Below are 21,280 nucleotides of genomic sequence, written 5' to 3' on the forward strand. Positions count from 1 at the left end.
GTAGAGGTATTAACAGAATTTCTAAGCATTCTAAAACCAGAAATCTTGCCACCTGACTGAAATAAAGTTCTCTGTGCTCACAAAATCCCGCTGCAGTAGGAGTGCGAAGTGAGTGAATATTTTTGTATAATTCTGAAATGGCCAAGTTTTGTGACACTGAAGCACGATTAAGTATGCGTCTCCACTATTTGTCAAAATCGACCCACACACTGCCAACGCGGACAACAGTCCCCCAGACACACCCACTCCACCGACAGCCAATCAGAGCAAAGAGTGTTCCATTTGGATCCAGTCAGCTGCCTATTAATGAGAAACTGCACATGTGCAAAAGAGCACCTACAACAGGGGTCTCCAACCACCGGGTCTCGGACCGGTAATGGTCCGTGGCGCATTTGCTACCGGGCCGCACAGAAATAATAATTTATTAACGACTGCGTTCTGGCCGAATTAACTTTGGCCTGTGCCCATTAACACACCATCCCTTTCTACTCTAGATATAATACTACTGTATAGAAACAGGGGTTAGCTAACTATTCCACAAAGGGCCGCAGTGGGTGCGGGTTTTCGTTGTAACCTATCAAGTGGAAACCTTTTCACCAATCTGGTGTCATGCAAGTGCAATCAGTTGATTTCAATCAGGTGCATCTGGTTTCCCGGACCTATTATTGGTTTAACTGCCTGTGCTTGATCAGTTGTAACATAGACCAGGACCCACTGCGGCCCTTGAGGATCCCACACCTGGTATAGAATGTCGTCATATAAATCCATTGATTGGACTGCTAGCAGTAAATTTTGTTTTGTAGATCTACGTGTGCTTGTCCTTGATAATAACGTATGATGTAGGGCGGCAGAGGCGGACTGGTAATCTGTAGCTTCTGGAGGATCACAGAACGGCCGGGGCTCTGGACGGCCGGCGGCCGCCATACACACATCCTTGTTTTTATCCCCCGATCCTCTATGATTATCTACAGTTCGCACCTGATCCGACAGGTGGCAGCAATGCGCCTGGCTGTTAACCGCCAATCTGATAGGAGGAGAACGAAGAAGTGGGCCATTCCCGCAAGGCGCTGTGACTCTGAAAGACTTGCTGTGGCCCACGAAGGGGCAGGATAGAGCGATAAGAGCTTTGGCGGACTTTCTAGTTGCCACCGGGCTGAGATGGAATGAAGAGGGTTACTTGTTAGGGATATTGGCAATTGTTATCCACCAGGAGGCTACAATTTAAATGAAATAAATGGCAACTAAAGGGCTAGTATTTTAGCTGTAAAACAACGTATGCACACGCAGCAGCAATATTAATTTAGAAGAAATATAACAAAATATTAATAAAATGAATGATTTTACTTTAGAGTTTATGTAGTTAAATTGATATGATATATATTTTTAATCATTTATATAACGTTTTGTTTTCTGGTTAATACTTTCCAATGAAGGTTATGTATACAGGATTTGTCTTGAAATGTTTATTGTATTTTCATTGAAATTTATTATTTGTGTGGCAAGATTAATTATGGCATAAACAATGAAGTCATTTTATAGACACGGGATAGGTGTTATTATAATCAATTGGATACATAAAACTTGCTTTAAAAAATAATTTTTTTCATTTGTTTATTCAGGTTGATCATATAGTTAGGGCAGAAGATGAATCCAACTCAGTCCAGCCTTGCAGTACTTTGAGCACCCCAAGTCAGACGTCACAGTCTAGACACATTTTCTTCATTTTTCTCTCAAAGTGTACAAAATTGATGCCTTTCACAATGAAACATAAAAAACATTTCTCCCGGGGGGCATGCCCCCGGACCCCCTTAGAGGGTCTGTGTTTCCCTTCGTACAGCGATTCTTTTGGGCTGGGCTGAGTCAAAGTCCAGGGCTGCTTTTTAGTCCCAGTCCGCCCCTGTTGGGCGACTGCCACATCACATTTGTTCCTGGAAATAATTAGGCCCAACACTAGAATGACTGAAAAAAAGACGTCTTTGGTCAGATTTTTTTTGGGGGGAAAGGGCACCTGAGGAGCCAGAAGATGAGCCTACAACCTCAAAGAAAAAAAAATCTACACTACTTTTCAATCACTAAAGACCCATGAACTGCGAAGGAGTGGATTTGTGACCCGTTTGTGAATAAACCAAGTGATTTGAGCATGCCTGTGACACAGGAGGATCAGCTTGTAGAGATCGCAAATGACGACCTTAAACGTACTGTACATTTGAGACAACAACTCTACCGAGGTTCTGGATTAAAATCATTCCAGAATATCCTGACATCGCTACGAGAGCACTAACCCTGCTACAATTTCCAACATTGTATCTTTGTGAAGCGGCCTTCTCTCACTCTCCAATCACACTTAGACGGGACCATCTCGTCTCAACGAAACAAGCCCAGGCCTCCCACTGATTCAGCGGGTGAGTTATATTTTCCCCACACTTAACACGACGGGACTAAAAACAAATGTTATTTTAGATTTGTATTTTTCTGCCGCACATTGCCGGCGTTCTGACAAATTTTGCATGCACGTAACGTTAAAAATGGCCGCGAATGCAGCGATTCCAAAGTAAACACTACAGACTTTAAAGAAAGGAATATTAACTTACGTTTGATCATGGACGGACATGTAGAAAAGAGTCCAACTGAATATAAGAGGGCTTTTTCACCACTACGAAAGCTTTGGGTGCAAAATTTGACAGAACACCGTTCCATGAAAAAAAGACCCAAATCACACCGGTCCGTGGTGCAAAAAGGCTGGGGACCCCTGCCCTAGAGGACTGAATCAAGTAGCTTGAAAATTTACATTCTTGGCACTTTGAATGCAAATTGTTGTACAAACCTGCTAAGACGGCATCCAAAGTTATTTTAAAAATGTTTTTAAAAAATTAAACTTTAGTGCCACTTTAATACTAATGAAAAGACTAATTTGATGTTTACTCTGATCACAATACAAAGTTAAAATTTTTCATATAAGTGAATTAAAGACAGGAACACATATATCTTTTACAAACATGGAAACACCATTTTTTTAATATTTAAGATGTGAACACATTTGAAACATGTTTTTCATTCAAAAAATAACATTTACAGTAAAGCCATTGCAATGTTTCGAGAGTGTCATGGTACCAAAATACATGACAGCACCTAATTGAAGAGGACTTTAATTCTTTTAAACGTCCTGATTAAATACTAATTTTGGGGAAAAGCAAGTACTGTACATGCAGTCAGTCATCTAAATGACCCTGTGACTCACATCATTGCACCACATGAACAGATTTTGTCATTGCACTAGTAACATGATAATCACAGCAATGATTTAGTTAAATCGATATCTAGTCAAGTCACTCAACTTTTCAAAATAACTGTTGGCAGTATTACCTCATCAAATCTACGCAAAGACATACATTTTTTAATACAAAGTATCAGTAAGTCGTACCTAAATGTTAGCTATAAAACGTATGGGTTAATGATTAATCAACTAAACTTCTTTGTCCCTCCATGAGTTTTTTTTTTCTCCCAGTCATTGGTGGTTTTAATGTCGTAATTGCTTCTAATCAGCAATTGAAAGAATTTGTGATGTTGATCGGTACCATGCCCCTCGAGTCAAGTGTTCTGTTGTTTTATGTCAGTTACAGAAACAAAAATGTTTCTGGTCCACAGTTTGTTTTGAATAAACCAAACCCAAAACTGTTAGATTGTCGTTAAACCATCCAACTGAAACAAGAACATTATTTTGTCATATGGAATGGTTTGTTCATAGCTGTAAATATATTGAACGTTAGGATAGGACTCAAATCAAGGCTGTTTAAGACTAAGGAGGTTTGTGGTGAAGAGAATTCAAAGTTACTGGTTCTGATTTTCACTAATTTGAAGGGTGACCGGGTTTCCAACAGGTGTGTAGCCGTATGTCTGAGTGGAAATTTTGGTTTTAAAGCTCTGTCGGCCTCCTTCCACTCTCTGCACCTCAGAGCAATAAGAAGGCTTCACCTCTAGCTTTGCCTTGCTAACTTGAATGGGGACACGTTTTTCCGACTGGGCACCACTTGCTCGTGCTGTGTTGGATGAGAAAAGACTGCTGGCTAGATGATCTCTGAAGCGAGCAAAGAATCCGCTCCTCGGCCTCGGGGCCGTGATGGGTCGTCCCACATTGAGGAGCACCGGTTGTCCCACAGTGGAGCCGCCGACCTCCCTCTGGAGCACGGAGATCTCACAGGGCTTCTCGGCAGACCTGTAGCTGGTTGATCCATAAGATTCTCCTTCCTCTGGGACATAATCTTCCAAGTCTTCCAGCGCTATAATACGACCTCCACCTGTTAGTGTCTTTGCTTCACATCTTCCGCAAAGGTCTTCATTGTCATTGGGTTCAGAGACGACACTTTGCGGATCCCCCAGGTCTTCACGACTCATTTCAGGTGTGGTCAGAACCGATGAGAGCTCATGGGGATCTCCTGAACTAGAGGGAACTTCCTCATCCTCCCAGGAGAGTGTCTGGCCACCGGCGCTGCTTCCCAGCTCAACCAGATTATTGTTGGAATTGTTTGCATTCGGGTTCTCCGGAGGCGATCTTTTGGGTCTGGATGGAGTGGTGGACCGGTCCGAGATGGCTGGTGACACTCCCCGCCTTCTAGACAGCCTGGGAGACTTATTGACCTTATACTCGATCACCTCCTCCACCTCAACCCAGTTGGGCTTGCTCTCAACAACACGAGAACTGGCACCTGCTGCACCCTCAGCCTCTGTGATATAGAATGTTGGCACTGTGCTTTTCCTGGGACCGCCCACCCTCTTGGTCCTGGTGGTGGTGGAGGTCTCAGAGGTGGTTATCTCCGAACGGTGGGCTCCAGTGATGCTCATGCCAGGAGACTTGTGCCTCCTCATTCGCGGGTTCTTGACCACCGTGGTGATTGTCTCTTCACTGTTAATATAACGAACACTGCATTAATTAAGTGGACTGTAAAGAATTTGCACTGCCTTCCATGCAGTTTTCACACTGAGGATCCAGGCAGGTGAGGCATGATGTTGGTTTTCAAGCAAGCATGCAGTCAAATATGAGGCATGGCGCTCCAAAACGGAATAATCGGTACTATTCATGCGGCACAGCAAAAAAGTTGTTGATAATATTTGAAAGGGAGAACAGACCATTCTTTCGCAAGCCATGTAGAAGAGTTTTTAGCATTCAAGCTTTACATACTACAGATGTGTGTCGAGTTCAAAGTGAACATGTTTAATGAGGACAAAAATGTACAGTAATGAAAACTATCAAGGTCGCCAAATTGTAATGTAAAAACTCTTGAAGAAGAGATATTAAACAAAGACCACTCTTTTAGAGACATCTTACAATGTGACCTTTTTTTCCTCATCAAACGTAACATTTCATTTGGTGAATGTTTACTGCTCGCCCCCTCCCAGTTCAAATGGGTTGGACGTCTATCATCATCAATGGCAGTCAATTAGTTAATAAAAGTTTTATGATGGCATTAGTTTGACATTTGAGTGAAATTTAATTTTTCCATAGAGTTGTATTTCGATGATAACAAGACGAGAAAAAAGCGCATGCGTCATTCATGGATAGCACTTACATGATGACAGTTTTTTTGGGAATTTTTGTTTCCTGTTCGGTAACTGAACAGTAAGAGAAGAGATTATATTGAATTGATAAAACGCAGCATTAAGTACTCATTCTGTTTTTACCTTCAAGAACAATGGCTTGTTCAGCAGTGCCGACAGCAGAAGGAGGAACTAAATCAGCAGCACATCTTGCACTACCCAGACGGTTGGACAACTGGCAGCAATGAGAAATTGTCATTTATAGACAACAGGTATCCATAAAAAATGGATTAAAAGATTTACAACACATGTATTCTTGTGGCCCAACCTCACACTCGTAGTGTCCCAGGTCCCGCTCAGTGGTGTTTTTGATAACCAAGACTAAAACTCCACTGCGGAGTTCACTGTAGGTCTGGTACTTTTCCGGGTCACTCAGCAGACGGCCGTCCTTAAACCATCTTCACCACAAGTACACACAGGCCAAAGGTTTTTAATGTGAACATTTAAGAGGGAAAAAAATGCTATTTGGAACTTGCAAGTATGTTGATATAAGAGGAAATCCTTTCCTTCTTACGCCCCATTACAGTTACTTTAGTACGTGAATTGAAATGGTAGTTTCACTTTTACCAGAGACTTCTTTTAAGATTTAAAAGGCACTCACTTAACTGATCTTTCAATGCCATTGACGGTGCTAGACGTGCAACTACTGGAAGACTTGCACCATCAATGGCATTGAAAGATGGCCATTCCTATTCAGTTCTCCCAATTTAAATGAATAGCGTACCGCACGAATGCTATTTTTAGATCGTGACGTCGCATCGTAAAGCGGAAGTGGGACATTATACAAATCATTATATTTCTGGTAGTTTTCTTTGGTAATCTTTCAAAAACGAACATGCCGACCAAACACTGCTACTATATAATATATATGTGTATGCGTGTATATGTATATATGTATGTATATAATTGAGACTTGGCGTCACAATTGTATACCAAATGTTAATATTCTGGCCTACATGACTCAAAATGTGCCAGGCCTTCAGGTCTTCACGGGGTTAGCTTTTATGGTTTATTTTTTTTCTATTAAGAAAAAAAGTGGCCACTTGTCCTTGTCCAGGGGTGTCCAAACTTTTTGCAAAGGGGGCCAGATTTGGTGTGGTAAAAATGTGGGGGGCCGACCTTGGCTGACGTCCTTTACGGAGAACAATATATTTAAGCAAATTTTAGCAAGCCATTGTGTGTCACATTTGCTTTATAATTATTTTCTTATTAATAATTTAAACAATCTCGCAACTAGCCTTTGTGGCGTTCTCTTTTGACTCTCGGGCTCTTGCAAAATACCGCTGCTGTGAAATTAAACTAGCCTCAAGTTTGCTTCAATTTCTCGCTGGGTAGCTTCTCTATAATCTTGTCGTACATGTCAGCGTGTCTTGTTTGGTATTATCGCCTCACATTGAACTTTTTAAAAACAGCTACTGTCTCTTTCCAAATGAGGCAGACTGAGTTGTTGCGTATTTAGTGAAGAAATAGTCCAATTTCCAACTATCCTTGAAGCGTTGCAGTCGCAGTCAACTTTCTTTTTTTGTTGAGTGTCGCCATTTTAGAAAAATTGGAAATAAAGGGTCACACGGGGTAATGTTGCTTAGAGTGCTGCTGCCTTTTAGTGGGTAAATGAGGAGCAGCATTTAGTGTGTAAGCTACTTCATATGCTGGTGGCAGCACTGCTGACCAATTTATCGTATTGGCACGAATATAAGACGGCCCTGATTATAAGACGACCCCCTCTTTTTCAAGACTCAACTTTGAAAAAAAGACATTTCGAACACCAAATTTTTATACAGAAAATAATTACAGTACATCTGAAACAAATAATTTTTTATATATATTCGAGAGAAAAAGCATGTTATTTTGCCTCATTCAAATCTTAATATCTGAACATTTAAATATGTAAACTAAAGTGCAATCACATTCATAAATGAATGGCTTCTGGTTTTTGAAATGTAAATAAACCAATCTATTGTGATAAAACAACAAAATTGCAATAACTGCATTAACATTCAAAGTGAAGTCTAACTGTAACTGTAGTCTTGAAACAAATCTGAATAAGGAAAAACATTGCAATAAAATAATGCAAACTGGTTAAACTTGAGAGTAGCTGAGATCTGTCATGACAGAACATCGCTTCAATGATATCTGGCGCCATCTAGCATCGTCAATGGGTATAATGTCTAGACCGCGAATATAAGACGACCCCCACTTTTTCAGTCTCATTTCAATGCAAAAAACACCGTCTTATATTCGGGCCAATACGGTATTAAGTCTGTGTGCGGGCCAGACGTAATTGATTTTATGACAGAGGCTGGGGGCCGAATGAAATTTGACCGCGGGCCGCATTTGGCCCCCGGGCCGGACTTTGGACATGTCTGTCCTAAAGGGTTCAATAATTGTTTGTACTTTAGCATTCAGTAACACAAATTTTTATAACTCTGAACATTGTTACCTGATTTTAGGACTCGGGGCGCTCTGGATGACACAGGTGAACTGAGCATCCTCACCCGTGATACACGTAGCATTCCTCATTTTGTTGACAAACCGTGGAGGGACTGAAGACACGAATTGATGACTTGTCAAATACACAAAATGGCACTGTGTGTCCTTCTTCTGTGTCTGAGTCGCTCACCCTGTACAGTGATCTTTCCCAACGTGCTCGCATTGCCTGCTGAGCTCGTGGCAAAGCACATGTACTGGCCTGAATCCTCTGCCGTCATGTTATCCAGGATGAGTGTACAAGAGCCGTCGGGGTCCTCGATGATGATGTGATGCGGGTCTGCCTCCACTAAGCGTCCGTCTATAAGCAAACAAATGCTCAGAAGTGGTCGAACACTCACTTTTTCATGTGCACAAGGAGGATCTGTCTTACCCTGGTACCAGGAGATGGCAGGTTTGGGGACACCTGTAGCTTTGCACGCGAGCTTAACAGTCTGCCCAAGCTCAGCAGTGCAATTTGCTAGAATTTCTACAAAGTCAGGAGGACCTTCAAAAAAATAGTAGAGGAACCATTATTTGTCTTCTGCAGACAGTACACCTGATGACTATTAAGCAAGTTGTGAGGGTTTGGCAGTGAAATATAATGAAATCAAGCTGAGTAAGACTCACTCCAGGCAGACATGCTGTATCTCTGCTGAAGTTCTCTGAGATCTCTTAGCCACGAATTCTTGATGATCACGGTCCGAGCCTGCAAGGTGTATTTCCTCACCGAATCTTCACGTTCATGCCAGATCTCAAAGGCGCGGTCATCGCCCTCCACTGTCTCGTTCACATCAATGTTGTTCAACTACAGAACGGTGGGGGAAAAGTCAATGGCAATAAGGTAGCAGATCATGAGGGTAAAGTGTTCATTATTACCTTCATCATGTTTTTAAAGATGTATGTTTGCGTGTCAGTGTTGCTGTCTCTCTTCGATTTGCAGATGATGCAGTAGTTCTTGAAGAGGAAGACGTGGCGATGGTGACCTCGTGAGGACGTCCTTATTCCAGGAGCTCCCTCCCAAACTTGGAAAGGTCCCTGGGAGTGAAATAATGTTAACTCATTGGCTGCCAGTGATGGCGATAGACTTTAGTAGATAGATGTTTAGTCGTGTTATTTAGAAAAGAAACACAACACTGCTTATTCAACACTCACCTGTCTAAGAGGTTCTCCTAATACTTCAAGCGTGGCAGGGTAGTTCTCAATCAGTGAGACATGGCGGGTATTTTCTGAGCGTTGAGGCAGCGCCGACACCATAGCATACGCTTCTTCCAGCAGACAGCAGTTCTGTCCATTTCTTGCCTTGTTCCGAATAAGCTCCTGGTGATGTTTAGGTTGTGTGTTAGAAAATAGAGTTTGCAGAAAAATTTCAAAAATATGTTGTAGAGTATTGGACATTACCTTGATAAAGGCCTTGTACTTCTGAATCCTGTCCAAAGGTTGCTGGAGGTAAGCGTTGAGGCTGCGAATAGGCGGGTCAGCAGGGTCGGCACTGGCTTGCTCCTTCTCTGTGTACTCCTTCAACACAATGAGTAAGTTTTTACACAAACCATAAACATCAAGAGGTAACCCCAACCATAAAATGTCTGTTACAGCAGTAATGTTCCTGGATCAAATTGACCTATGCTTTCTTTTTTCTATAGAGTTGGTAAAGCCCAATAATAATGCACACATCACCACTTACAAACCATGGTTTCACTAGTTTTCAAAAAAGAATTGAAAAGGTCCGTTGTTTTTTTTTCCTCAAAAATTTACCTTTAGGAATTTCAACAGCAGAAAAACATTTTTCAGGAAATAGGGCATTGTAGGTCCCTGTTGGCCCCTGTGACTGCATGTACAGTACTTGCTTCTTCTACATAGAAAAATGTAAATATGTGACCCACAAACATGTAGGGATTACCGTACAGTTTTAAGTACACTTTGGACTGGTCACCAGCCGAATGCATGGCATATATAAACGAATAACCAGATATGCATGCATTTTAAAATTTTTCGATTTTGGGAGGAAGCCAGAATACCCAGGGAAAACTCAAGCAAGTAAGGGAGAGTACACAAACTCCTCACAGAAGGGTCTGAGGTGAGATTCGAAACCCAAACCTCAAAAGTTTGTGTCAGGAATACGAACCACTAGCCCACCTTGTTGCAGTTTCGATTTCAATTTACCTGTTGCAAATGTGTGAAATACTGTGAATTATGTATGTGTCGAGAAATCTGGGGTTCCAATCTGCATGGACTTTGTATATTCTCCCTGTGTTTATGTGGGTCTTCACCCAGTAATAGAAGAAATAATATGAAACAAGCAGTGATACCTTGAAGAAGTGGTGTACCATTTTGTCACTGATGGTACTTTCAGCCTGGCTTTGACCTACAAGATACTGGAGGTACTTCTCAAATCCTTCTTTATTCTTTAGGAAGCACATGGCCACATCGTCATCTGTCTCACAATCATTTAGCTTTGGGAGAAAAGCCCTGCAATGGGCGTACAGAGAGGTCACTGCTACGAAGCTATGGGCAAAGACTAGAGATGATTAGGAGATGGTGAGTGCACCTGCTGTGGAAGTCATTTAAGTCCACAATGTTCCTGAAGATGGCCTCCCTCTGGCTGCTGATGTCAGCTGGTGCATCAGGAGATTCTGAATGCCTCACGTGATGACACGTGAAGAAGTCCATCTCTTTGACGAACTCCGCTTCACCGCTGATTATGTCCTGGATCAACTGGCTACCATGTAATGACAGCAATAATGCTTAAAAGTCTCAACAAGATTTATAATATTTTATTTGCTTTACTTACAACAACTTCTTCTTGTATTCTCCCTCAGATACCTCCTCTATGTTCATTTCAGGAAGGTCGCCCGAATCAGGAGATAGCTGGAGGAATACATGTTTACCATCAGTGTAAGAACTTAAGCAAGTGTGTAATTTATACATAAAGTAAGGTGGCATAATAGAACCATAGCACCAAAAAGTTTTGTGTTATGATCATATTCTGGCAGACTTTGAGTTTTTTGTCCAGGTAGGCAGGCGACACCCAGCCTTGGCGGGACGGCGTCGTCTTGGTGGGTTTGGTCCGGACGAGCCATTTGAGCGGGTGGGCCGAGTCTAGCACCTCCACGTATTGCCCCTCCTTCAGAGAGATGGATTCTTTGCTCGCTACAGTGGGGTCGTAGTTGGCTGTCGCCACGTAGATGTCGAACATCTACGCACAGAGTCCCCATCACTTTTCATTTCTTGTTACAGTTAAGGCACATTTCATAGACAGTTTTCTCACCTCTCCCCTTGCGTCCCCCTCATCAGACTCGGACGAGGAGTCGGCCACAAGGGACGCGGGACGGGAGCGACCATGATGAGGAGAAGCTGAAGGGGTCTTGGTCTCATCGTCACTATCGGCGCCTGGTACACGCAACGAAGCTAGGATAGCAAGGAGGGAAGAAAGGGGTAGACAGTTTTGTTTATGTAAAATAATGGATGTGTGAGTAGCATACCGTAGTTTAGTCTCCAATGAAAGAGCTCAGCTGTCAACAAGCAAATAACTAAACAGTACTGGAATTTTGTCATGCTAGTTTACATGCAAGAACTTGTGACAGCTAGTACTGTCTTCCACCGATTTCCTTTAAAATGTTTGCATTACGTACAGTCTTGTGTTAGTCCTAGTAACCTGCATGTCCAAACTACAGCTTCTCATGCGGGATAAAAGACCTTTAGTGAGCGTGTTTTCAACCTAAAATTGATTGCAAACCCATTAATAATATGAACAGAGAAAAGCTATTCTTGTTTCAGTAGAATTGTGTGTTTTTGGACCTAGTCTGCAATGTCATTTTAATTGTAATTCATTAACAACATCATCAACACCTGTCTTTACAGTATAATAATAAATGCATTTGTAATACATACTGGTAGTTTTGGGCCAAGATTTCATCCACTGGAGCACTTCCTGATTCTGTGTGCTGTCTGAATAACAAATTCATGATTGGATGAGCATTTACTAGATTCTACTCATAAAGTGATTACATGTTAAATGGTGAAAGAGGTGTCGCTAGAATGACTCAAAATGGACTCGCACGTTGTAAACGTCACACCAGAAATCCGTGCAGAAACACAAAAAAACTTGTCTTTTACTGTTTCGTGAGTACACACACTTTCTAGAATTAAAGCATGAAACAAGCTTATGAAGACACATGCAAGAAAATAGAATTCTTTCAGCATGTATTAAAACAAAAATGATAAAACTTGACATAATATATTTCACTCCCTATTCCTCAAATGTAATCCAGCTTTTGCACAGCTTCTGATTGCATAAACAGGATGGTTCAAACACACCTTGTGTAATCTTGGCTGATACCATCTCAGTGATCTGGGAGGTGAGCTTCATGAGGAATTCCTCTGAACCGACTTCACCAAGGTAAGGCATTTTACCCTCTTCAAACACAATGCAAAAACTATAAGATTGCATTTCTTTGAAAACACAGTGATGTCACTGCCTGTGGTTTCTACTATTGCAAACACTCATACATTCTTTAAATGTACATTAAAATACACAGTCAAAAATGATCAGATGTTGGCATTATATGAGGCACTTGTGCCTACAGTGTTTAGTTAATCCAGTCTAAAATACATAATATGTAAATTTTAAGTGATACTAATGAAGCAGACATGATCATTAAAACTGATGTATCGAAGTCTTTCTTACTAACCCTTTGACCTCTTTGCTTCTTCCTCTGGTGGACTGACAGTGATTCCAAGAACTCTGATGAAAAAAAAAAAAGGTTAAGTTTTTTAATTTACAAATTTTGTAGCAAAGAAAGAAAGAAAAACATACTCAGAAGTTTTGCTGTCTTTCTTTTGCGGTGGAGCTGGGGAAGACAAGAAGAACACGCAATTATTATTAATATTTTTATTATTAATTAAAAAAAAAAAAAAATCAACATAAGGTCGAAAAACATTTGCTCACAAGAGCCACATATGATAACGTAAACGCTAAGTGAGATGGACAAAGAACTTGGCAGAGGTGTGATATACTAGTAAAGACATTATTCTCTTACTGTCATCCACCTCCAGGTGGGCGGTACAGATGGACTGTCCTGCCTTGTTAGTGGCAATGCAAGTATAGGCACCAGAGTACTCTGTTCCCACATCCATCAAGATGAGGCTATGCTGGCGGCCTGAACTTGCTACTTTGTATCCTTTGGTGTCAGGCTTGATCCACAGCACATCCTCCATCGACTCCTCCTTTAGCCATGAGACCATCGGCGTGGGAGATCCTAGAGCAATACACAAAGAGCGTTTTAAGTGCGAGAGCATGTTAAAATATCATATTTTTAAGCATGTTGTGTACAAACCTTCTACTTTGACTGATAATGTGATGCTGGTTCCTTGTTTAACTTTTCTATTGCTGAACTTTTCCAAGAACCGCGGCGGCACCAATGACTCATGGGAGACTACAAAAGACATGTAATTGTAGGGGGGGGGGGTCAAAAACAAAAATAGTAGCCTTCAGTTACATTAAATAATACAGTATGTCATATGGATTATTTCCCTAAATTACATTAAAAAACAAGTTGAAAAAAATAATATTGCCATTTATTACACTGCTGGCCAAAAATATTGGCACCCCTGCAATTCTGTCAGATAATGCTCAATTGTAATTGATTGCAATTACAAATGCTTTGGTAGTAATATCTTCATTTATTTTGCTTCCGCCCACATCTAGGGAGCTTATTCACAGTGCGATGGGTTTTACAATTATTGATGACACTGCGCACGGTGGACACAGGAACATTCAGGTCTTTGGAGATGGCCTTGTGATTGCCCATGCTTCCTCACAATTGTGTTTCTCAAGTCCTCAGACAGTTCTTTGGTCTCTTTCTTTTCTCCATGCTCAATGTGGTACACACAAGGACACAGGACAGAGGTTGAGTCAGCTTTAATCCATTTTAACTGGCTGCAAGTGTGATGTTTAGTTATTGCCACCACCTGTTATGTGCCATAGGTAAGTAACAGGTGCTGTTAATTACACAAATTAGATAAGCATCACATGGTTTTTCAAAGGGTGCCAATAGTTTTGTCCGCCCCATTTTTGGAGTTTTTTATAGATAATGATTAAAAAAAAAAAAATCATTCTCTTTTGTGTTTTTTCATTGCAAGCAAAATAAATGAAGATTATTACAGCCAAAGCATTTGTAATTGCAATAATTTTCTGGGAGAAATTAAGCATTATCTGACAGAATTGCAGGGGTGCCAATACTTTTGTGCAGCAGTGTATAGACCCTACCCACCGACGTCACAAAACCACGCGCTCGCTGTATGGTTCCGCCCCCTTGTCCGTCATTTTGTCTCTGTATTAGCATTGGTTTCAATTGATCGAGGAATTTAAAATGCATTTCATGGAAGACCCGGTGCTTTCGGATGCCGTAAACTCACTGGATGTGTTGCATAAAAGGCGTTATGCGGAAAAGCTTCGTTCTATACAGTCGCCAGATCCATATTTGATGCCCAAATCGATGTTTTTCGACCCACTGTCTTCGCCCTGTCTTCCTGACATCTGCTACGCTGATATTTACAACTATCTTGTCCACACAAAATCAGCCTATTCTCACGAAAATTTGAAAAACTTCAAGAGCTTGGAGGCTTATAAATACTTCGTTGCTGGTTGGGTGAAACAGGTCCTCGTCCACGAAAATTCGGCAGGAATCTATCTTGTGCTTGGAAAGGTGAGTTACGAAATTTTCAATTCAAAATCTTTTATTCTCGCTAACATCCACTGTCAAGTCTAATTTATTTCATGTCATTTCTCAATGCAGTTAGGGCTTTTTATGTTTATATGGTTTAGGGATAGCACTCTCACTACATACATACGTGTATGTTGTCGGCGATTAGCCTCGCAATGATCTTAATTGTGGTTATTTGTCAGCCCAAAACCCTCTAAGTATATCTTAAATGCATCTTACCGGATATAAAATGACTACTACATAGTCTGTGGTGATTTTTTGGTGCCCAGTTTTCACGTCGAATTGCAGCCGTCCATTTCGCTCTCCTCTTTGGATCCCTCGGAATACGGTAAAACTTCAAGTCTCTCCTTCCATCTTCTCTGTTAGTGCAACCAACAGCCACACACGCCTTCACCATTTTGATTATTAATGTTAAGGAGCAGAAAAACACGCCGTAAATAGGAGGAATGTACGTAGCCGTAACAGGTTAACACTATGTTTTGACGGACAATTGGGCGGTACCATTCAGGAGAGCGGAGTTGTGACGTCACGTGGGTAGGGTCTATAGCCAGACTTCGTATTTACAATGGTGGCGAGTGATTCCCAGGGCGCATACATTCCCCTTACGTTCCGCTTATCCTTACGAGGGTCGCAGGAGTGCTGGAGCCTATCCTAGCCAACTATGGGCAGTAGGCGGGTACACCCTGAATTGGTTGCCAGCCAATCGCAGGGCACAAGGCAACAAACAACCAGGACAATTTTGAAGTGATCAGTCAGCCTACCGTGTGTGTTTTGGGGATGTGGAAAGAAACCTGAGTAGTACCTGAAGAAAACCCAAGCAGGCTTAGGACAGAGATCAGCAAAACATCAATCACACTTATATACAAATGGTGTCAATTGAGCATTCTCTATGTGCTGCACCAGCTATAACTGTTCTTAAAAAATTTACAAAACAACTTTAATAAGGTGTGTCTTGTAGTTTACCTAAAATGTGTTTAGTTGGTCAGTTTGGTATGTACTGGAGGTCTGTAGGTGTTTCCTACACTTACTTCTTGCCTTATCCCAAAAACAGGCATGTTAGGTTAACTGAGGTCTCTAAATACATTTAGGCTCTGAGGACCTCGTTTGGACTCATCACACCTGGGGCAGGATGACATTTGTTCCACCACTGGGCTCAATCCACGACCCAAGGATAAGTGCCATTGAAAAAAAGATAGCTTGCTAATGTGTGCTCAGACTTCAATTTTGACCACTAATGGATCAATATGATTTTACCTTTTAGATCTTGAGGGATGATCTCCCCTGGATCTGAAACAAAACAGAGCCATAAATATAATAGCCATAAACTTTCTAACATGCTCTTATGTATTTCCATTCTGGCACACGTACTTAACACAATGAGTCGCGCGGAAGAGTAAGCAGAACCAGCCACATTACTGATGTAGGCTGAGTATTCCGCCATGTCCTCTTTTTTCACCTCCAGGATCTCCAGATTGTGAACGTCCTGCTGCGCGGAAAGCAGAACTCTTTCAGAGGCACGCAGAGGGTGACCATCTTTGAACCAGTACACTCTTGGTTTGGGGAAACCTGTAAACAAAACCCATTTACACACACTGGCAATTCAATTACCAATTGTCACTTTGTATACCTTTTACTCTGAGCTGCATCTTCGCCATTGGTGAACCCGGACTGGCGTGAACATCATGGAGTTCCTCCATGATTTGTGGCAACTGATCATCCTCTGTCACTGACTCAAAGGTCTCAGTCTCCCTGCTCAGGGAATGACAAATTTAGTTGCTGATCAATGTGTCAGATAATGGTATCCGAGGATTAAACGATTATACAGTGAGTTCACCTAGACAAGTAGCCCTTGGCACTGATGTAAGATGATGTTTCAGTAGCATCAGCCGCTGTGTCATAATCAGAGCTGCAAGACACTGATAGAGAAGAGCATAAGGTAATATTGTGAGTCAGTCACTCTGCCACTGTTCTTAAACTCACCGTCTACCCTGAGTTCAGCCCTTGTGGCTGCGATGCCGCTGTTATTTTCCGCCGTGCAACGGTAGACACCCATGTCAGTGGGAAGCACAGCAGTAATTATAAGCTGATGGCAGCCCTCTTGGTCCTCATTGATCATGTAGTGGTCGTTCTCTTCCAGTACTTTGCCATCTTTGTACCAGCGGACGGTTGGGGAAGGCTTGCCAATTACCACACAATCAAAGCTGACCGGATAGCCGTCGGGTACATCCTGATTTTGTAATTCTGTCAAGAAGACTGGAGCAGCTGGGGTAGGAAGAAAAAAGAGACAAAACAAAGAAAATAGAACATTACATTATTTTCTGGTTTCATAAGCCAAAATTGTATTTTTTGTAGACCCTCAGACAGGATATTCATATTCTTACCAGGAGCTCCAGACAGGAACGCAGGAGCTTGTTTTTCTTGAGTGGGTGTTTCCGTGCCATCTTGACTATACCCCATCTTTCGTATCCGCAACTCCACTTTGAGATGTCCGGCCTCCAAGATGGTTGTTTCCACTGGGACTCCATGAATCGTAAACATCTCCTGGAACCTTTTCGATGCCACCTCCGCCTCTGACCATGTGTCGAAGCGGATGTAAATATATGTGTCGTCCTCGCGGTAAGAATGAGGATCCGGTGGTGGGAGGTCTCCTTCATCTGCACTGACGAAAGGTTCTTCCTCCACATCTGGCGGGAGGCGAGTACGCAGCAACCGACGGAGGCGCCTGCTGGCTTGTCTCAGTGACTCGTCCATCTCACTACCTGACGAACTGTCTGGCTCGCTGTCAGCGCTGTAGCCAACTGTAAGCGGGCGCCGCCCAGATGATTCTCTCGCCATTCCCACAGTGACCTTAGCACTGTGAGAGATAACTCCAAACTTATTGGTGACCTCGCATGTATACATGCCTGTATCCTTGGTGGTAATAGCAGTGATGACCAGTGAACATGTGCCATCGTTGTAGATGTCAATGTGATGATGTTTGCTGTCGGACAGCAGCTCTCCGTCTTTCAGCCAACGCACATTGTCAGGTTTCCCTTCTGCCACACACTCCAGATGTATTGTGCCATTAGGCTCTTTAGTCTGGTCTTTGAAAACCTCCTTGAAAACAGGGCGCATGTCCTTGCGCGCCTTGTAGCCTTTGAAGGCAGCTTGGATCTTGATGGCTGCTTCTCTGAGTTCAGGCTCATCTTCTTTGCTGATATCCGGAATGTCTGTCACATGTGTCAACACCTGTTTTGTTTCAGTCCGTTGAACTGTAGTTATTTTTTGGTCTGACATCTGGAAGTGTTTAAAGAAGCGTTCGGTGGCTTGTGTCTGGTCATCAGAAGTCACAACTGTGGCAGAAGTCTGAACCTGGCTGTTCTTAAGGTAGGACACAAGTGAAGAATCACCAGAACCGGTCTTTTCCAAGCTGGTGTACAATTTAGACACGGTCTGTTTCTTGGCCTGCTCGTTCTCCGCAGATTTCAGCTCGACCTTCTCTGAGGCACTGCTCTCATCCTGCTCCGTTTTCTTTTGGCCACCTTTACCACCATCCTCTGGGTGTTCAGTAATGGAGTCTAGAGTGGGCTCACGACTCATGCGTCTTTTCTTAGTTGAGGCCTCCCACAATTCATGGAGATCTCCTTCTTCAGCAGCCTCGGGAGGGAGACTTGGCTGTCCTAGTTGCTCTGACTCTATTTCTTTTACTTCAGTTTCTACAAACACACAAAGATTTCGAATGACATGGACAGCTTCCATAGAAACGTTGTGGTTACATACAGAGGAGGAGGAGGAGGATTTGGTAACTGAACCTTTAGTAGGGCATCCAATGTGTATTCCTCTTTTAAGTAGATCTAACTATACTCAATTAGTGTTAAACTGTATTTCCACTCACCGAGCAGCAAAGTCTGAGGAAGCTCAACAGACTCTCCTTTGCCAGCTCTGTTGATGGCCGCCACTCGAAATCTGTAGCCAGTGCCCTGAGTGAGATTTTCCACTACAAACTCTGTGTTGCACACGGGAGTGGAATGGCATGGAAGCCAGAGAGTGCTTTCTGCAAGCCTCAACTCAACTTTGTAGCCCAAAATGGGACTTCCTCCATCATGTAGGGGAGTGAACCACGAAAGGGTGACAGACTGTTTGGTCTTGCTAAGGACCTCTGGGTCCTCAGGAGGGTCTGGTACAGCTGTAATGAAGAAAGCAGCAGGAGTTACGGTGGTAATTTAGATTCTCACTATTATAGGATTATGCAGAACTCTAAGTACCTTTTGCAAAAAATATCATGTGAATGGCCTTCATCATTTCTAATTGAGTTGCAACTAACGATTTTTTTCAAGTAGGAAAAAATGTATTCATATTCTTCCATCCATTAGAAAACAGGACATTATTTAAAATTAACAGAGCAGAGAATACATAAACATAAATTACTTTGATTGCGTTACTGTTTAGATTTGTACACTGTTAAAAACATTGATCATGATTTTCTTCATGAAAAAAAAAAAGATGTTAGTTATTTTAATTGAACCAAAAATTACTTTCACAGAGGCCAACATAAATGTCAGAACATTTCTTGCGGCTCCATTGAAATTCCAAAGATTTGGACAATGTAAAATTAAGCAAGGTCTCTTAAGAATGTATCCACCATTTCTCAATGGATTAAAATCATGAAACCATCAAAATGTTTCGCATTCCAAAATTCCAACCTTTTAGGAATCCTCTATTTTCCCAATGCAAAACAAGAAATTATTTCAACACATTAACTTCAAATTTGCATAAGCTCACCCTATTTTAAACCTTATTAATCTAAATTCCTCAACAATTGAAATATTTTTAGCCTCATGTTCCTAATGTCATGCAACAAATCAGTTTAGGATCCTTTCTTCTACATTTATAAGACAGGAATGTAAATTTCTGGTTTGTAGGTTATTGTAGTACTTTAGGAAAAGTGAACCATGGGCAGAAAAAACAAACTAAAAAACTCAAAGACTTACTAATAATGGAGAGCTTGGCCATAGAAAGAGCATCTCGGGCTGCAAACGTGATTTCCTGCTGGGGCATCAACGGAGCCTGTCTCAAGATAAGGCGATAGCGACATTCGTCATTCCTGGTGATCCACAGGTCACCAGTCTTGAGCTCCACGCCATTGGCGTACCAAACGACCTCTGCTACAGGCACAGGCTCGGTCAGTTCAACGGAAAACTCTACCCTCTCTCCAACTGCAGCCACCGCGTCTTCCAAGTGCTTCACCACGCCCAGCTGCCAGCCTTTGACGGACAGCTCGGCAGATGTGGATGCTGTTCCTGCTCTGAAGGTAACTGTGCAACTGTCACTAATGCGCAGCTCTTTGAGGAGGAGCAGGTGCCTGCGACCACTCTCAAAAGACACAATCTCCGCATTGGGTGATTCCTTCACTGGTTTGCCATCAAGAAGCCACTGACAGTCTTTGTTCTCTGGGCGAGACAAGGCACACTCAAACAAAACTTCTCCTCCATCAAAGGTTTCCGCATTCTCCAATCCTTGGACTATGTTGATGGGTTTGGCTATTGGAGAGAAAAAAAAGAAGAGACTTGTAATGGATTTGGTTCTTTGGACATTGTGACGAAAAGCAGCAGATTAGTTGCTAACCCCACGGAATTTACATATAGGTGACTCCCTGAAGGCTGGTGCTCTTTCCATGTGGATGAGAGCTCACCTTCCACATGAAGCGAAGCAACCACACGGGTCCCCTCTGCCTCACAGGAGTATGCTCCCCTGTCTCCGGCACACACGCGGCTAATGTACAAGCGAGCCACAGTCCAGTCCTGCTCCACTACCACCCTGCGACCATCAGGCTGCAATGGCTGCCCGTCTCTCTTCCACACGGCCTTCACCGGCCTCGAGAACTGGCAGATGAACTCGGCCGGTTGGTTCTCGACCACCCTAAGGTCCTCCATGTCGTTCACCACTTCGACCGTGGGATCTGAGGTTGAGGTCAGGCGTTACAGCGTCAGGGTGGTGCTTTGAGAGTGATCATAAATGTGCAGTACATGCCGAATAAGGGCTCTTTATAACCTCCAAAAGTTTTTGGCGAGTGATATTACTATAGTTTAAAGGATTGATCGATAGATATTGGGGATCAAAAATCTGCCAGTGTTTAAAGTCACTTATGACCTAGAAAGGCCAACACAAAGGATGCGAGACAAAATGTTAGAGATGGGTGTGCATGCAGGTTAAGGTTAGGGTCATTTGGTCAAATGATGTAATATGGTAAGTATAAGTGAGTAATGGAAAGCAAAAGGCTAGAATGGATGGGTGGAGCAGCACTGCACTGTTTGGGGTTACTTCCCAAACTCTCTTTAAAATGACAAAATCCTCAAAATAGAAGATGCCATTCTCCAATCAATTTTTCTTTAATAGTTTTACAAGTAGTCAGTGTCTTCCATGTCTGAACTGTGGGACAGAATACATAAGAGGTCTACTGTTGGACAAAAAACAGGGTACGTGTGGCTTTGCGTGGAGAAGAAAAATTTTGAGGAAGG

General features: G+C 42.4%; 1 protein-coding gene across 1 annotated transcript in view; it reads right to left on the minus strand.

Annotated features, from left to right (window-relative positions):
- Positions 1 to 3,009: 3,009 nt before the first annotated feature.
- Positions 3,010 to 21,280, minus strand: part of obscnb (obscurin, cytoskeletal calmodulin and titin-interacting RhoGEF b) — a 57,181-nt gene continuing 38,910 nt past the window's right edge. Inside the window, exons 49-79 of the mRNA XM_057856699.1 lie at positions 20,455 to 20,721; positions 19,754 to 20,302; positions 18,658 to 18,948; positions 17,165 to 18,478; positions 16,764 to 17,045; positions 16,618 to 16,699; positions 16,411 to 16,532; positions 16,152 to 16,349; positions 16,038 to 16,070; positions 13,395 to 13,493; positions 13,098 to 13,316; positions 12,875 to 12,908; positions 12,750 to 12,802; positions 12,376 to 12,474; positions 11,950 to 12,006; positions 11,327 to 11,466; positions 11,054 to 11,254; positions 10,850 to 10,926; positions 10,607 to 10,777; positions 10,368 to 10,527; positions 9,460 to 9,576; positions 9,214 to 9,378; positions 8,938 to 9,096; positions 8,689 to 8,866; positions 8,453 to 8,566; positions 8,213 to 8,380; positions 8,033 to 8,135; positions 5,861 to 5,990; positions 5,677 to 5,767; positions 5,565 to 5,607; positions 3,010 to 4,900 (exon numbers count right to left, since the gene is read on the minus strand). Of these exons, the coding sequence (XP_057712682.1) occupies positions 3,829 to 4,900; positions 5,565 to 5,607; positions 5,677 to 5,767; positions 5,861 to 5,990; positions 8,033 to 8,135; positions 8,213 to 8,380; positions 8,453 to 8,566; positions 8,689 to 8,866; positions 8,938 to 9,096; positions 9,214 to 9,378; positions 9,460 to 9,576; positions 10,368 to 10,527; positions 10,607 to 10,777; positions 10,850 to 10,926; positions 11,054 to 11,254; positions 11,327 to 11,466; positions 11,950 to 12,006; positions 12,376 to 12,474; positions 12,750 to 12,802; positions 12,875 to 12,908; positions 13,098 to 13,316; positions 13,395 to 13,493; positions 16,038 to 16,070; positions 16,152 to 16,349; positions 16,411 to 16,532; positions 16,618 to 16,699; positions 16,764 to 17,045; positions 17,165 to 18,478; positions 18,658 to 18,948; positions 19,754 to 20,302; positions 20,455 to 20,721 (6,788 nt within the window). The 3' untranslated portion in view covers positions 3,010 to 3,828. The remainder of the gene's footprint in view (positions 4,901 to 5,564; positions 5,608 to 5,676; positions 5,768 to 5,860; positions 5,991 to 8,032; positions 8,136 to 8,212; positions 8,381 to 8,452; positions 8,567 to 8,688; positions 8,867 to 8,937; positions 9,097 to 9,213; positions 9,379 to 9,459; positions 9,577 to 10,367; positions 10,528 to 10,606; positions 10,778 to 10,849; positions 10,927 to 11,053; positions 11,255 to 11,326; positions 11,467 to 11,949; positions 12,007 to 12,375; positions 12,475 to 12,749; positions 12,803 to 12,874; positions 12,909 to 13,097; positions 13,317 to 13,394; positions 13,494 to 16,037; positions 16,071 to 16,151; positions 16,350 to 16,410; positions 16,533 to 16,617; positions 16,700 to 16,763; positions 17,046 to 17,164; positions 18,479 to 18,657; positions 18,949 to 19,753; positions 20,303 to 20,454; positions 20,722 to 21,280) is intronic.

This window comes from Corythoichthys intestinalis, chromosome 14 (assembly GCF_030265065.1).
Source record: "Corythoichthys intestinalis isolate RoL2023-P3 chromosome 14, ASM3026506v1, whole genome shotgun sequence".
NCBI lineage: Eukaryota > Metazoa > Chordata > Actinopteri > Syngnathiformes > Syngnathidae > Corythoichthys > Corythoichthys intestinalis.